This window comes from Danio rerio, chromosome 25 (genome assembly GCF_052040795.2).
Source record: "Danio rerio strain M-AB ecotype USA chromosome 25, GRCz13ab, whole genome shotgun sequence".
Taxonomy (NCBI): domain Eukaryota; kingdom Metazoa; phylum Chordata; class Actinopteri; order Cypriniformes; family Danionidae; genus Danio; species Danio rerio.
The window spans coordinates 137,501-152,500 of NC_141045.1; the positions used below are offsets into that span (position 1 = coordinate 137,501).

At 44.9% G+C, this 15,000-nt stretch overlaps 2 protein-coding genes across 4 annotated transcripts in view; both read right to left on the reverse strand.

The window, feature by feature from the left end:
- The window catches only part of adam10b (ADAM metallopeptidase domain 10b), a 12,610-nt gene extending 8,483 nt beyond the window's left edge, over window positions 1-4,127 (reverse strand). The window contains exons 1-3 of one of the 2 annotated variants that reach the window (XM_087310504.1): window positions 3,978-4,127; window positions 125-400; window positions 1-36 (exon numbers count right to left, since the gene is read on the reverse strand). The exon at window positions 1-36 is cut by the window's left edge and continues 724 nt beyond it. Coding sequence is in view for 1 of the 2 variants with exons in the window: in NM_200420.2 (NP_956714.1) it covers window positions 250-400; window positions 3,978-4,056 (230 nt within the window). In the remaining variant the exon portion in view is untranslated. 2 annotated transcript variants of the gene reach the window in all.
- A 2,193-nt stretch (window positions 4,128-6,320) lies between these two features.
- Window positions 6,321-15,000, reverse strand: part of cntn1a (contactin 1a) — a 34,192-nt gene continuing 25,512 nt past the window's right edge. Inside the window, exons 13-25 of one of the 2 annotated variants that reach the window (XM_087310469.1) lie at window positions 14,808-14,958; window positions 14,590-14,717; window positions 13,163-13,335; window positions 12,913-13,045; window positions 12,640-12,801; window positions 11,139-11,288; window positions 10,895-10,965; window positions 10,344-10,578; window positions 10,058-10,161; window positions 9,041-9,230; window positions 8,581-8,699; window positions 8,362-8,515; window positions 6,321-7,713 (exon numbers count right to left, since the gene is read on the reverse strand). In XM_087310469.1, coding sequence (XP_087166595.1) covers window positions 7,643-7,713; window positions 8,362-8,515; window positions 8,581-8,699; window positions 9,041-9,230; window positions 10,058-10,161; window positions 10,344-10,578; window positions 10,895-10,965; window positions 11,139-11,288; window positions 12,640-12,801; window positions 12,913-13,045; window positions 13,163-13,335; window positions 14,590-14,717; window positions 14,808-14,958 — 1,841 coding nt within the window. In that variant the 3' untranslated portion in view covers window positions 6,321-7,642. 2 annotated transcript variants of the gene reach the window in all.

Genomic DNA, 15,000 nt, shown 5'->3' on the forward strand with positions numbered 1-15,000 from the left:
TAAAGTGGCCGGTAAGAGTATGTGTGTGTGTCTGACCTGCCGTGAGCATGGAACTTCAGCTGCAGCGTGCGCTAGGGGTGTGTGTTTATTGTGTGTGTTTAGTGTGTGTGTGTGTGTGTATAACCTGCCGTAAGCATGGAACTTCAGCTGCAGCGTGCGCCAGGGGTGTGTGTCTATTGCGTGTGTTTATTGTGTGTGTTTAGTGTGTGTGTGTGTGTGTGTGTGTGTGTGTGTGTGTGTGTGTCTGACCTGCCGTGCGCGTGGAACTCCAGCTGCAGCGTGCGCTCGGTGTGTGTGGCTGCGCGTTTGGCCCTCTGGTGGTCGCTGTGCAGCATCTCCGTGTCGTAGGAGAGACCCTCGTAGTGCCGGATGTACTTGTTCAGGGGGTTTCCATAGTAACCTGTTCACCACACAAACATCCCATCAGAGAGCTGTGATTGGTCCACAGGTGATCACATGACCATCATTCACTTCAGCACAGAGAACACACACAATCTGCTGCTTCAGAGATGCTCAACACTGCTGCGCAACACTGTAACACTCGTGTGTGTGTGTGTGTGTGTGTGTGGGATAATAACAGCACTGCTTGATGAATATGAAACACACACACACACACACACACACAGATGAACAGAATGAACACGTGTGAGTGTGAGCGTGAGCTGTGTGTTCTGGCAGGAGCAGTGCTGACCTGCTGCAGTGTGTGTAATACTCTATATAGAGGCTTGATTAATGACGGCAGGTTGAAGACGTCTCTCGTGTGGAGAGTGAGGAGAGCCTCATGCACTGCTCAGCCGTGCACATCCTGATGCTTCTGTGGGTCTCGTCTGTCAGATCTGAGCTGTATTCTGTATTCTCTATTGGGTTGGGGTCAGGTGATTGGCTGGGCCATTCTACAGCTTGGTTTTCTTTCTCTGAAAGCGTCTGAGAGTCTCCTCGGCTGTGTTTGGATCATCGTCCTGCTGAAATGTCTTGATCTTCATCCTGCTGCTGGTGTAGATGTTGGACTGAAGCTGCTGATCTTCATGATCTTCTGAGGAAGGGCAGAGGAGTGCTGAAGAACCACTGACAGATTTCAGTCGCTGTCTGGGCTGTCACTGCAGAACTACACCCCCCTTTCTTCATGTGTTCAGTACAGTTTCACTTCACTACACACTACTTCATTAGTGAACTCATTAGGTTTGTTTTCTTTGTATATCTGGATGTATTTGGTTGCTTTCAGCATCTGGGAACATTTTAAGTGAACGGCACCTTCAGAAATAAATATGTTTTCTGAGAACACATGAGTGACGAGTTCAATACTCACTTCCCCCGCTGGAGATATATATATGAAGAGTTCAGATGCACAGATTTCTTTATAATGAGCATTTATTGTCACTCCTGTGTGTGTGTGTGTGTGTGTTCAGGAAATACACTTTTATGGCAAAAATAGGTTCATGTCATTGTGTTTAGAGTGAAACAGCTCCACAGAAATATTAAAGGATGACAAAAATGCTCATTTAGAGCGTCTTATGTTTATATATATATATACAGTTGAAGTCAGAATTATTAGCCCCCCCCCCCCCCCCCAATTAACTTAACATCTAATCATAATAGTGTTAATAACTCATCTCTAATAACTGATTTATTTCCTCTTTGTCCTGATGACAGTAAATAATATTAGACTGGAAATTCTTCAAGACACTTCTATACAGCTTACAGTGACATGTAAAGGCTTCACTAGGGTAATTAGGCAGGTTATGGTAATTAGGCAAGTTATTGTATAATGATGGTTTGTTCTGGAGACTATCGGTAAAAAAACATAGCTTAAAGGGGCGAATAATATTGACCTTAAAATGCTGTTTAATACAATTAAAAACTGCTTTTATTCTAGCCCAAATAAAACAAATCAGACTTTCTCCAGAAGAACAAACATTATCAGACACACTGTGAACATTTCCTCAATCTGTTCAACATCATCTGGGACATATTAAAACAAGAGAAAACAAATTAAAGGGGGTGAATAATTCTGACTTCAGCTGTATATATATATATATATAGAGGTCATTTTGGTTTTTATGGGTTTTTGTAAGTAAATCATTCTGTTGTAATGTAAATGTGTAATTGTTAAATATTTATTAAATAAAATTCAATTATTACTGCAGTCATTATTACTTTTACTACTATTAATAATAATGAATATTGGAGTGATTTTTCACACACACACACACACACACACACACACACACACACACACACACACACACACACACACACACACACACACACACACACACACACACAGCTGAGCATGAGTTCTCCCCCTCACAGATCTCTTTTGCAGGAATGTTTTCTACAGGAAGCTTTACAGTATTATATTTGTGCAAATATTAGTACAACCAAAATCATATGATAGGGAAGAATATTCAATTCTATACTTTTATATAAAAAATTTATTAAATAAATAAATAAACAAAATATATAAATATATAAATACACATGCAGCTGAAGTCAGAATTATTCACCCCCTTTGAATTGTTTTTTCTTTGTTAAATATTTCCCAGATGATGTTGAACAGATTGAGGAAATGTTCACAGTGTGTCTGATAATGTTTGTTCTTCTGGAGAAAGTCTGATTTGTTTTATTTTGGCTAGAATAAAAGCAGTTTTAATTGTTTAAACACCATTTAAAGGCAATTATTAGCCGCTTTAAGCTATATTTTTTTACCGATAGTCTCCAGAACAAACCATCATTATACAATAACTTGCCTGATTACCCTAACCTGCCTAGATACCCTAATTACCCTAGTGAAGCCTTTACATGTCACTTTAAGCAGTAAGTGTCTTGAAGAATAATAATAATAAAGAAAAAATCAGTTATTAGAGATGAGTTATCACACTTATGTACAGAAATGTGTTGGAAAAATTCAATATAATTGGGGAAAAAAACAAACAAGGAGACAAATAATAGAGTTCAACTGTATATACACACATATATATATACACACACACACACACACACATATATATAATTGCAATATTTAGCTTGAATTTATATGAATAATCTTTCTAAAGATGTTCAGTGACTAAAACATTAATTAAATAATAAATAAACAGGTTTAATAATCTGCTTTGTTCAAATGCAGCCAAACATAAGAGCTATATTCACTGAGAAATAGACGACGATATTCATTTAAAATGGGCTGAGCTCAACTATGCAGAGCAGCACTGACTATAATCAACAGCACAGAACAAAACACTATAAAACAATGAAAAACAATGACTCAAATCTAAATATGATATAGAGCGACACAAACATCATGCACAATACTTCAGATCACATTTAAAAGGGAAGAATTTAAAATAAGAACAGAAATAAAAACCAAAATAACATGAAGAAAACACAAACAATACAACAATACAGTAACAGAAATCAAATCTGCATCAGTTATATAATAATAATAATGTACATCAGCTCTGAATAACCCACAACACCGCACAGCAAGTGAACAACAGCAGCAAATGCTCCACTGTTTACAGGTTAGCACATTTGATGATGAAGATGATGATGAAGATGAGGGATCAATATAATGAAGAATAACCGATCATCTACTGATGAGAATAACAACACTGATGCTCATCACACTGCAATATTCAGCCTGAGGAGCACAGATGACCACTGAGGAGGATGAGGAGGAGGATGAGGAGCAGTGTTTACAGCTGATGTTGATGCTAAATCACGGTGATCATCATCCATCTTAAGCTGTGTGTGTGTGTGAGTGTGTGTGTGTGAGTGTGTGTGAGTGAGAACGAGAGAGAGATCCTATATGAGCCCCTGACCGTCGCATCCTCGCGCGAATGTACAGGTTTTGATCCCGGAGCACCGAATAACGGATCTCGGTGTCGGTGACCGAGCGGCCCCCGGATGTGCGGGAATGTCGGTAAACGGCCGAGAGCTAGCGTTACCGTTAGCTCGGCTCCACACCGGCTCACACTCACCTCGAGCGGGCCCGGAGGCGCAGAGGAGGCCCAGCAGCACCGGGAGCACCGGGAACACCGACATCACGGACAGCCGCATGTTTCGCTCATGGATGATGGACGGGCTGGGTTTTATTGTTTACAGCTTCAGCCTCGGGTTTGGGTCTTTGCGCGGTGACGTCAGACGCACACGGAGACAGACGCCCCTCCCCCACGCGGCGCAGGCTCACAGAGCGGAGGAGGAGGCTAGTGTGAAGAATGTACCGCGGCCTTTATTAGTCAGGCTCTATTCACATATACACAACATGGCAGAATTTACACGATTTGATATGTTATAACAGAAATACACTGCAGGGCTGCAGTGGGTGTGTGAATTATTATCATATTCTCTAATGCTCTGAACGCACGTAAACACTAATATAATCAACACTGCAGGGAGTTTACACGTACTACCGTAAAACAAGGGCCTCTGCCGGTTATACATATATACCAAAGTAATTAGTGGTTCATTTCGCTGTGGCGACCCCTGATAAATAGAGAATGAGCCGAATTAGAGTGAGTGAGTGAATGAGTGAGTGAGTGAGTGAGTGAGAGAGTGAGAGCTATAGTAAAGTGGGTAATGCACATTATACATGACCTCTGTTAATGAATGATAACCTGCAGCATTCTGTACAATTAACTACAGTGCACTGACAAACACAATACAATACCAGGTGTTACCATAGCAACTGTAGAATCACCACAGCAGATCAATTACTGTAGTTGTTGTGTTACTATAGCAACTGTAGAATCACCGCAACAGATCAGTTACTATATTTGTTGTGTTACCATAGCGACTGTAGAATCACCACAGCAGATTAATTACTGTAGTTGTTGTGTTACCATAGCAACTGTAAAATCACCACAGCAGATTAATTACTGTAGTTGTTGTGTTACCATAGCAACTGTAGAATCACCACAGCAGATCAATTACTATAGCTGTTGTGTTACCATAGCAACTGTTGAATCACCACAGCAGATCAATTACCATAGTTGTTGTGTTACCATAGCAACTGTAGAATCACTGCAACAGATTAGTTACTATAGTTGTTGTGTTACCATAGCGACTGTAGAATCACCGCAACAGATCAGTTACTATAGTTTTTGTTACCATAGCGACTGTAGAATCACCACAGCAGAGTAATTACTGTAGTTGTTGTGTTACCATAGCGACTGTAGAATCACAGGAACAGATCAGTTACTATAGTTGTCGTGTTACCATAGCGACTGTAGAATCACCACAGCAGATTAATTACTGTAGTTGTTGTGTTACCATAGTGACTGTAGAATCACCACAGCAGATTAATTACTGTAGTTGTTGTGTTACCATAGTGACTGTAGAATCACCACAGCAGATTAATTACTGTAGTTGTTGTTACCATAGCAACTGTAAAATCACCGCAGCAGATTAATTACTGTAGTTGTTGTGTTACCATAGCAACTGTAAAATCACCGCAGCAGATTAATTACTGTAGTTGTTGTGTTACCATAGCGACTGTAGAATCACCGCAACAGATCAATTACTATAGTTGTTGTGTTACCATAGCGACTGTAGAATCACAGCAAGAGATCAATTACTATAGTTGTTGTGTTACCATAGCGACTGTAGAATCACCGCAACAGATCAATTACTATAGTTGTTGTGTTACCATAGCGACTGTAGAATCACCGCAACAGATCAATTACTATAGTTGTTGTGTTACCATAGCGACTGTAGATTTCAGATAGTATATAGTATAACACTATGTTTGCGTGTGGCGAGTGTTATTATCTTATTAATACCTCTACTCGTTATTTTGTATTCAGCTTAAAGTTCAATTTACAGACTTAATTATGTTAATTAGATGAGTCACTGGACAAGTCAGTGTGTTTTCATATGTACACTGTGTAATTAATTATGTGTGTTTATATGTACAACCAGATCATGTGATTAAAAAAGGGCAAAACTAAATGTGAAACAGACAGACCAAATTATCTGATCAATACAGAGACACAAGCTGACCTGATCTGAGGAGTCTCTGCTGATTCACTGCAGTGAAGAACACATGATGACTGACCTGAGCTCATCCAGCAGAGCAGCTGATGACCAGACCACCACCAACAGCAGTGTGTGTGTGTGACCCACTGTGTGAGTGGGTGGAGTCTGGAGGAATCAGCCAATGAGAGGCATTCACTGCTCTTCCTCTGTGTTTAATGCTGGTTGATGGTTCATTTACATGTGAACATCATGAATGTGGAGCAGTGTGTGTGTGTGTGTGTGTGTGTGTGAGCTGTAGAGATGGAGGACAGAGAGAGGACAGCAGGAATCAGACTGACGCGTGCTGCTTTGGTCTCTATAAAGTTTAATTGAAGAATGAAGCAGGTAAGTAATGACTGACAGGTGAGTCTTCTGTTAGAGAGTCTGACCTGCTGCGAACTGAACCGGCGACACACAGCCAATGAGAATGGAGATCAGTCACGCAATCCCATCATGCATCAGGCCTCTGGATAACTGCAGGCCGCTAAAGCTCAAGGCATTCATGCATTTGGCAAAACTCTCCTGAAGGCCAGCACACACACACACACACACACACACACACACACACACACACACACACACACACACACACACACACACACACACACACACACACACACACACACACACACACACACTCTCTCACAGACACACATACTCACACACACTTATGTACACTCGCAGACCCACTCACACACATGTAAGCAAACACACACACACACACACACTCACACAGCAAATCATAGAGCACAGGCTGATAGAACAATGGCACAGATGAGGAGTGTGTGTCCGCAGCCACAGTCAATATAAACAGAGAGAGAGAGAGAGTTAGACGCGCGCTCCGCTCTTACACACGCTATTCTGCAGTAAACTGAGTTAAAGACATTCATCACCGATACACACCTGACCCGAGAGATACAGTCAAAACAACAGAGCTGTGCTGCACACCTCCTGAAGAGGAGAGGACGAGGAGCAGGAGGACGAGGAGGAGCAGGAGGAGTTCTGTTGTGTTCTGCTGTAGCTGTGAATAACTGAAATCATTCAGCGGAGGGATATGGAGCTGCTCTAAACCTGCCGGAACTACTTTAGCTGTGCCTTTATCTGACAATAACCAAACACCTGAGAGTGACCAGCAGCCAATCAGAGTCCAGCGTTCAGCAGAGCTGTGGTGTGAACACAGATGTTCTCCTCTCCATCAAACACACACACACACACACACACACACACACACTCCTCAGGATAATCGTCTACCGTAATCTACCGTATAGCACAGGTCTAATGTTGAGGAACGCATCAATTATTGCATATAATATAGCGAAGCTGAAGGGGAGCAGGCGTGTGTTTGCTTTGACTGTATCCGTCCACAGAGAGAAGAGAAGCCACTGATCTGACGAGCACACACACACGCACACACACGCACACACACATGAGACGCTCAGACGCTGATCTGTCACCAAAACACCTGACAGCAGGTGCGGCAGCGGCGCTCCGTCTGGACCAATCAGAGCTCAGTGAGAGATCAGAGTGAGATGCTGTAAGGCATATTGAGAAGACACACACACACACGTGTGTCTGCAGTCCGCCGGTGTGTGTGTGTGTTTCACCGCTGAACACGTCAGTCTACATTCGCTCAGAGCATCAGAGTCCAGAGGAGCGGCAGCAGCAGCAGAGCCGAGGCCAGAGCCGGAGCCGGAGCCGAACCTGCACACACACACACACGCAGGGTCAAACACACACACAGTGAGGCTGCAGTGCCCATGTGGACACTAGAGGGCGCTATATGCAGATTAAATGCTGGCATGATGCTGGAAAACATGCAATACTGTCTACAATAACTGTGAGGGCGGCACGGTGGCTCAGTGGTGTCGCACTGTGGTCTCTGGTTTGAGTCTCGGCTGGGTCAGTTGGTGTTTCTGTGTGGAGTTTGCATGTTCTCCCCGTGTTGGTGTGGGTTTCCTCCGGGTGCTCCGGTTTCCCCCACAGTCCAAACACATGCGCTATAGGGGAACTGATCAACTACACTGGCACTAGTGTATGAGTGTGTGTGAGATTGAGTGTGTATGGGTGTTTCCCAGTACTGGGTTGCGGCTGGATCCGCTGTGTAAAACATATGCTGGAATAGTTGGTGGTTCATTCCGCTGTGGCGACCCCTGATGAATGAAGGCACTAAGCTGAAGGAAGGTGGTGTGTTGTGTGTTGTGGTGTGTTGTGTGTGGTGTGTTGTGTGTTGTGTGTTGTGTGTGGTGTGTTAGGGTGTGTTGTGGTGTGTTGTGTGTGGTGTGTTGTATGTGGTGTGTTGTGTGTGGTGTGTTAGGGTGTGTTGTGGTGTGTTGTGTGTTGATTGTTCACCTGTGATGCGCACTTGTGCTACGGCCCCGTCTCCACCCTCGCTGTGTGCCCGCACCTCCACCAGGTACTCCCCCCTCCTCATGGGCAGGTCGATGGACTGCTTCTCGGTGGTGTAGAGCGTGCCGCTGGGCTGCCCGTGCTGCCGGTACAGGACCTGAGTGAGAGCAGGCGTGAGTGTGAGCTGTGATTGGTCAGCAGGAGTGACGGAGCGCGCCTCACCTTATATCCCGCCACCGTTGACTCGTTGTTCAGCGACTCCACCTTCTCCCAGGCGATGTTGATGGAGGTGCCGCTGTAGTGCATCTTAGTGCTGATGATCTTAGGAGGACGACTGGGAGCTGAAAGACACACACACACACACACACACACACACACTTTAGGGGCTTTCAGAACATTCGCATCTCCAGTATGATGACTCCTCTTCCTCTGATGTAGAGGTCCTGATTAACGCGGGGCTTCAGCGTCAGCGCTGGACAGAGGGGGCGTGTCTGAAGTAAGGGTTGACGTCAACCAATGAAATTAGTCTGCATTGGCTACCGTCTGAGCTGACCCCCCGTGTGAATGCAGTGTTAGTGTGTGTGTGTGTGTGTAGCTGCACGCTGCCGCTGTAGGCCAGTGTGTTAACTATAAGACAGAAGCATTAGCTGATCGGCCCGGTAGCTGCAGCTGAGGGACTTACGGGACTTCTTGGTGTATATCCTGTTGCGCTGGCTGGCGGGTCCGTATCCGGCTCCGTTACACGCGCGCACCTCCACCAGGTAGTGTGAGTCGGGCTTCATGTTGTCCAGACGTGTGTGATTCTCTCGACTGGACACCAGAACCCGCTGAGCAGACGCTTCGTTCTCTACAGACTCACGCCAGTACCGCACCTGAAGCAGACAGAGCTCAGATAAGCCGCACTGGCTGGTGGTGGTGGTGGTGGGGGTGATGGGGGATTTGTATGGTTCTAAGTGTGTTGCTATGCAATTATTATGCAATGAGTTGGTTGGGGACTTCAAGGTGTTGCTATGCCGTTACTATGTGTTCTGGGTGGTTGTTAGGCACTGCTAGAGCGTTGTGGGTTGTTTTGGGTGGTTGTCAATGTGTTGCTATGCAGTTGCTATGTGGTCTGGTGGTTGTTAGGGCACTGCTCGAGTGTTGTAGGTTATTTTGGGTGGTTGCCAAGGTGTTGCTATGTAGTTACTATGTGTTCTGAGTGGTTGTTAGGCTCTGCTAGTGTATTTTGGGTGGCTGTAAATGTGTTGTTATGCAGTTACTATGTGTTCTGAGTGGTTGTTAGGGCACTGGTTTTGTGTTGTAGGATGTTTTCACTGTTTGCCAGGGTGTTGCTATGTCATTAATGTGTGGTTGCTAGGGCATTGCTTTTGTTGTATATTTTGTGGGTGGTTGTGTGTGTGTCGCTATGTGGTAACAAGGTTGTATTGGGTGGTTGCTATGGCATGGTGTGTTGCTGGGTATTCTGTGTGGTTGTGAGGGTATTGCTTCACGTTACTAAGCAGTTCTGGGTGGTTGTTATGCCATTGCTAGGGTATTTTGGGTGGTTGTCAAGGTGTTGTTATGGCATTATGATGCATTCTGAGCAGTTGTTTGGCCAGTGCTAAGGTGTTGTAGGGTATTCCGGGTGGTTGCCAGGGTGTTGCTATGTTGCAGAACAGATGACCCAGAGCACTGAAGCCCAGTGATGAGCAGTGTGTACCTGATATCTCTCCACCGTCGGCAGCTGCACAGGCACCCAGATGACGATCGCTTCAGTGGCAGACAGAGCCCTCGCTTCTGTGATGATGGGGGCCTCGGCCGGCACTGACACACACACACACACACACACACACACACACACACACACACACACACACACACACACACGAACACACACACACACACACACACACACACACACACACACACGAACATGAACACATGATTGATCTGTGAGTGTGTATGTTTGTGTGTGTGTGTGTGTGTGTGTGTGTGTGTGTGCTCACCGTCCTGTGCAGAGTATATGAAAGCGCTGTTGCTGAAGGGTCCCTCCCCCTGGCTGTTGAAGGCCTTCATCTTGACCTCGAAGCGTGTGGACGGGGGGATTTTGGGGTCTTTGTGGACGTATTTCTGCGCCTCTGGGTCAGTGACGGTGACCCGCAGCCACTCTGGGTCATTATGGGGCTTGAAGGCGATGATGTAGCCGAAGTTACTGCCGTAGTAATACTGAGACTGCACCGGCTGCAGACGACAGGACCACCCACACACTGAGTAGATGTTTATAAAGGTGTGTAGTGTCGTGTGTGTTCAGAATAACGGTATGTACACACTGCTGCTGCCGCTTCTGAAGATATGAGCTATAGTCTACATAAAGTGTCATCATATAAATGCATTAAAGCTTTCCCGAGTACAGAGAAGAGTTAATCAGTCTTTCAGAGTGTGTAGGGCTTTTTTCAAAGATTGTATGTATGTATGTGTGTATGTGTGTGTGTGTGTGTGTGTGTGTGTGTGTGTGTGTGTGTGTGTGTGTGTGTGTGTGTGGGTCAGGGTTGTGTACCGTCCAGGTGATGGTGAGCTCTCGGCTGGTCCCTCCCCCGCCACCTATGTCTGACGGAGCCACGATCGGCCCTGTGGACACACACACACACACACACACACACACACACACACACACACACACACACAGTGCAGTTACTACAGTATTTTAGAGTGTTGCAGTGGCAGACTCTGATTTCTCAGCAGTAGTGAGTGAGGGCAGGTGTGCACACTACTAAGGGTGCTTGAGACGTAGTCAGACTCACGTGCTTCTCTAGTGGTGGTTTTGGGTGAGGGTTCGCTGGGCGGCCCGGTGCCCAGTGTGTTGGTGGCGATGACCCGGAACTCATACTCCGTCCAGGGCAGCAGGTTTACCACGGTGGCCATTTCTGCATTTCCCTCCACATTCACTGGGGCTGAACAACACAGCAGCTGATTGGTTAACAGCTGGAGGAGCTCTATACTAGTGGATATACTGGATATAGTCTATACTATACTGTTCTACTACTATACTATACTAGAATACTGGAGCTATACTACACTATACTATCCTATACTATATTACAACACTGCTGCTATACTATACTACAATACTGGAGGTATACTTTACCATACTTCTATACTAAACTACTATACTATACTACACTAAACGATAGCACTGCTACTATACTATACATACTATACCTCTATACTATGCTATACTACAGCACTGCTGCTATAATATACCTCTATACTATACTATACTATAATACAGCACTGATGCTATACTATACTCATGTACTAAACTTCTATAGTATACAATACTATACTACTATACTATATTACAGTACTACTGGTATACTATACTTCTTTTCTATACTATAATACAATACTGTTGCTATACTATACTGTACTTCTATACTTTACTATACTTCTACACTATACTATACTTCTATACTTTACTATACAACAGTACTATACTGCGTCTAAACTATAATTCTATACTATACTACACTACTGCCGCTATACTCATATACTATCCTACACTACTCCTGCTATACTATACTATAATATCTAAGTGTTGATACACTATAGTAGGACTGCTATACCATAATCTGCAAGTATTGATATACTTCACCAAACTACTGCTGATATATATACTATGCTATTATTACAAGTCTACACCATACTAAGCAAGTATTCATATGCTACAGTATACTAGTGCTGATATACTATACTATTATATACTATACTATTATATACTATACTATACTATATTATACTATACTATATTATATTACAGGTACTATACTATACTAGTATTGATATACTGTATTATAATAGTTGTGCAATACTATAGTATACTATGCTAGAATTAATATACTATACTACTGCTGCAAATCTCTACTGTGCTAGTATTGATTACTATATTAGTGCTGCTATACTATTCTCCACTATTGTACACTATACTATACTGGTGCTGCAATACTATACTATGCTAGTATTGATATGTTATACTATACAATAGTTACTAAACTGTACTACTATATACTATAATAATACTATACTATAATACTATAGTATTGATATAGTATCCTACTGCTGCTATACTATACTATGCTATGCTATGCTATACTATACTATACTATACTATACTATACTATACTATACTATACTATACTATACTATACTATACTATACTAGTGTTAGTGATTGGTTTACACAGTCAAGACAAACTCTGGTTATCCCTCTGATGATAAGTATGAATATGAATATGTGTGTGCTCACAGGTAGCGGCGTCTCTCCAGTCCTGCTGCGCTGCAGATTCTCTGAGCTGGACGGTGTATCTGGAGATGGGGCTCAGATTATCAGTGCCGTGACTCCACAGCACCCTCACACTGTCAGACGTCACCTCATCCACACGCACACCACCAGGGGGCCCTGGGGGACCTGCGAACACACACACACACACACACACACACACAGAAACAGGCACACACAGAGCTCAGTATCTCAGCAGTAGCAGCAGTGTGTGTGTGTGTGTGAAGCGTGACCTCTGACCTCTGACCACCAGCTCTGCAGATGCAGTGGTGTTGTCCACAGGTGTCTGTGCGGTGCAGCTGTAGCGTCCGGCGTGTCTCAGCTGTGTGTGTGTGATCAGCAGCTCTGAGCTGGACGTCCCGCTCGCACTGTCCTGTGGGGAAACCGCTCACAGTTACACACAGTGTGTGTGTGTGTGTGTGTGTGTGTGTGTATGGTCATGTTGAGTGTGAACTGCCCCTTCAATGGCGTGTGTGTCATGTGTTTTCACCATCTTGCGCTGGTAGTGCTGTGCGTCCCGCTGCAGGTCGATGGCGTGTCCGTCCAGGCTCCAGATGAAGGTGAGGTCGAGGCCGGGGTCATGAGACGCCACACACTCCATACGAGCGTCCTCGCCCACACTCACATCCGCATTCGACGGAGCCAGAGTGATCTTAGTGGCGTCTGCGGAGAGACAGACCATAATACTCTTCATCATCATCTTTATTCACACACACACACACACACACACACACACACACACACACACACACACACACTCTGATGATGGCAGAGCTGCAGTTGTGTGTGTGTGACAGCAGAGGGCAGCAGACACACACAGATCTGAGCACTGGAGAATCCCGGGTCTGATGCTTCAGTCTACAGCTGTTCAGAGCGGATGCTGGACTGTTGCTATGGGGTTAGTAGGGTGCTGCTGGGGTTTTTAGGTGGTAACCAGGATGTTTTGGCTGGCTATTAGGGAATTGTCCGGGTGTTGCAGATTTTTTGGGTGGTTGCCAGGGTGTTGTGTGGTGCTTTGGGTGGTTGCTAGGGCATTGCTGGGGTGTTGTCCATTTTTGGGAGGTTTCAAGTGTGTTGCCATGTGATTGTGAGGATGTTGCTGGGTATTAGGTTTTAGGTGTTGCTATGTGGTTACAAGATTGTGTTGGGTGGTTGTTAGGGTATTACTAGGGTGTTGCTAGGTATTAGATGTAGTTTCCAGGGTGTTGCTATGCAGTTACTAGGTGTCCTGGGTGAATGTTAGAGCATTATTAAGGTGTTGCTGGGTATTCTTTGCGGTTGCCACAGTGTCGCTAGGCAGTTACTATGTGTTCTGGTTGGTTGTTAGGGTATTGCTAGGGTGTTGTATGTTTTGTGGGTGGTTGTGGGTGTGTTGCTATGTGGTTACAAGGTTGTGTTGGGTGGTTGTTAGGGCATTACTAGGGTGTTACTGGTATTTAGGGTTGTTGTGAGTGTGTTGCTATGCAGTTACTATGCATTCTGAGTTGTTGTTAGGGCACTGCTAAAGTGTTGTTGGGTATTTTGAATGGCTAGAAGGGGGTTGCTATGCAGTAACTATGTGTTCTGGGTGATTGTTAGTTGCTGGATATTATGGTAGTTGCTAGGGAGTTGCTATGTGATTACTAGGATGTTTTTAGTGGTTTTTAGGGCGTTTCTCTTTATTGTGGTCACTAGGGAGTTGCTATGTGCTCAGAAGTTTGCCCGATGTGGTTGTTAGGACTTGGCTAGAGTGTTGCTGGGTATTATGGGTGGTTGCTAGGGTGTTGCTATGTGATTACTAAGATGTCTCTGATGGTTGTTAGGGCATTGGTGTGTATTGTGGCTGGTGTAGGATGGTGAGGGTTAAACTAGAGCTGGGTCACCAGGGCTGTTACTGTGCTGTGAGTGGTTGCTAAGGTGAGCAGGGGCGTGTCATACCTGTGATTGACAGTGATCCAGTGCTGTTGGCTCGGCCGCGGTCGTTCTCTGCGAAGCAGGTGTACTTCCCCTCGTCAGACTTGGAGATGTTCAGCAGCTCTAAACTGCCGTCCAGCCAGATGGAGATCCTGCAGGTGTGGAGGAGGAGCACAGGTGAACAGGGCGGGACTGAGGACACACACACACACACACACACACACACACACACACACACACACCTGCTGGAGTTGTGCAGGAGTTCTGTTCCTTTGCTCCAGGTGATGTTGGGTCGCGGTGCAGCTCGAGGTCTGCATTCGAACACCACCCGGCCGTTTCTGGCCCCCAGGAGTTTGGGTTTAACTGGGTTATACTGGAATGAAGGAGCGCTGGCTGAGGACACACACACACACACACACACACACACACACACAC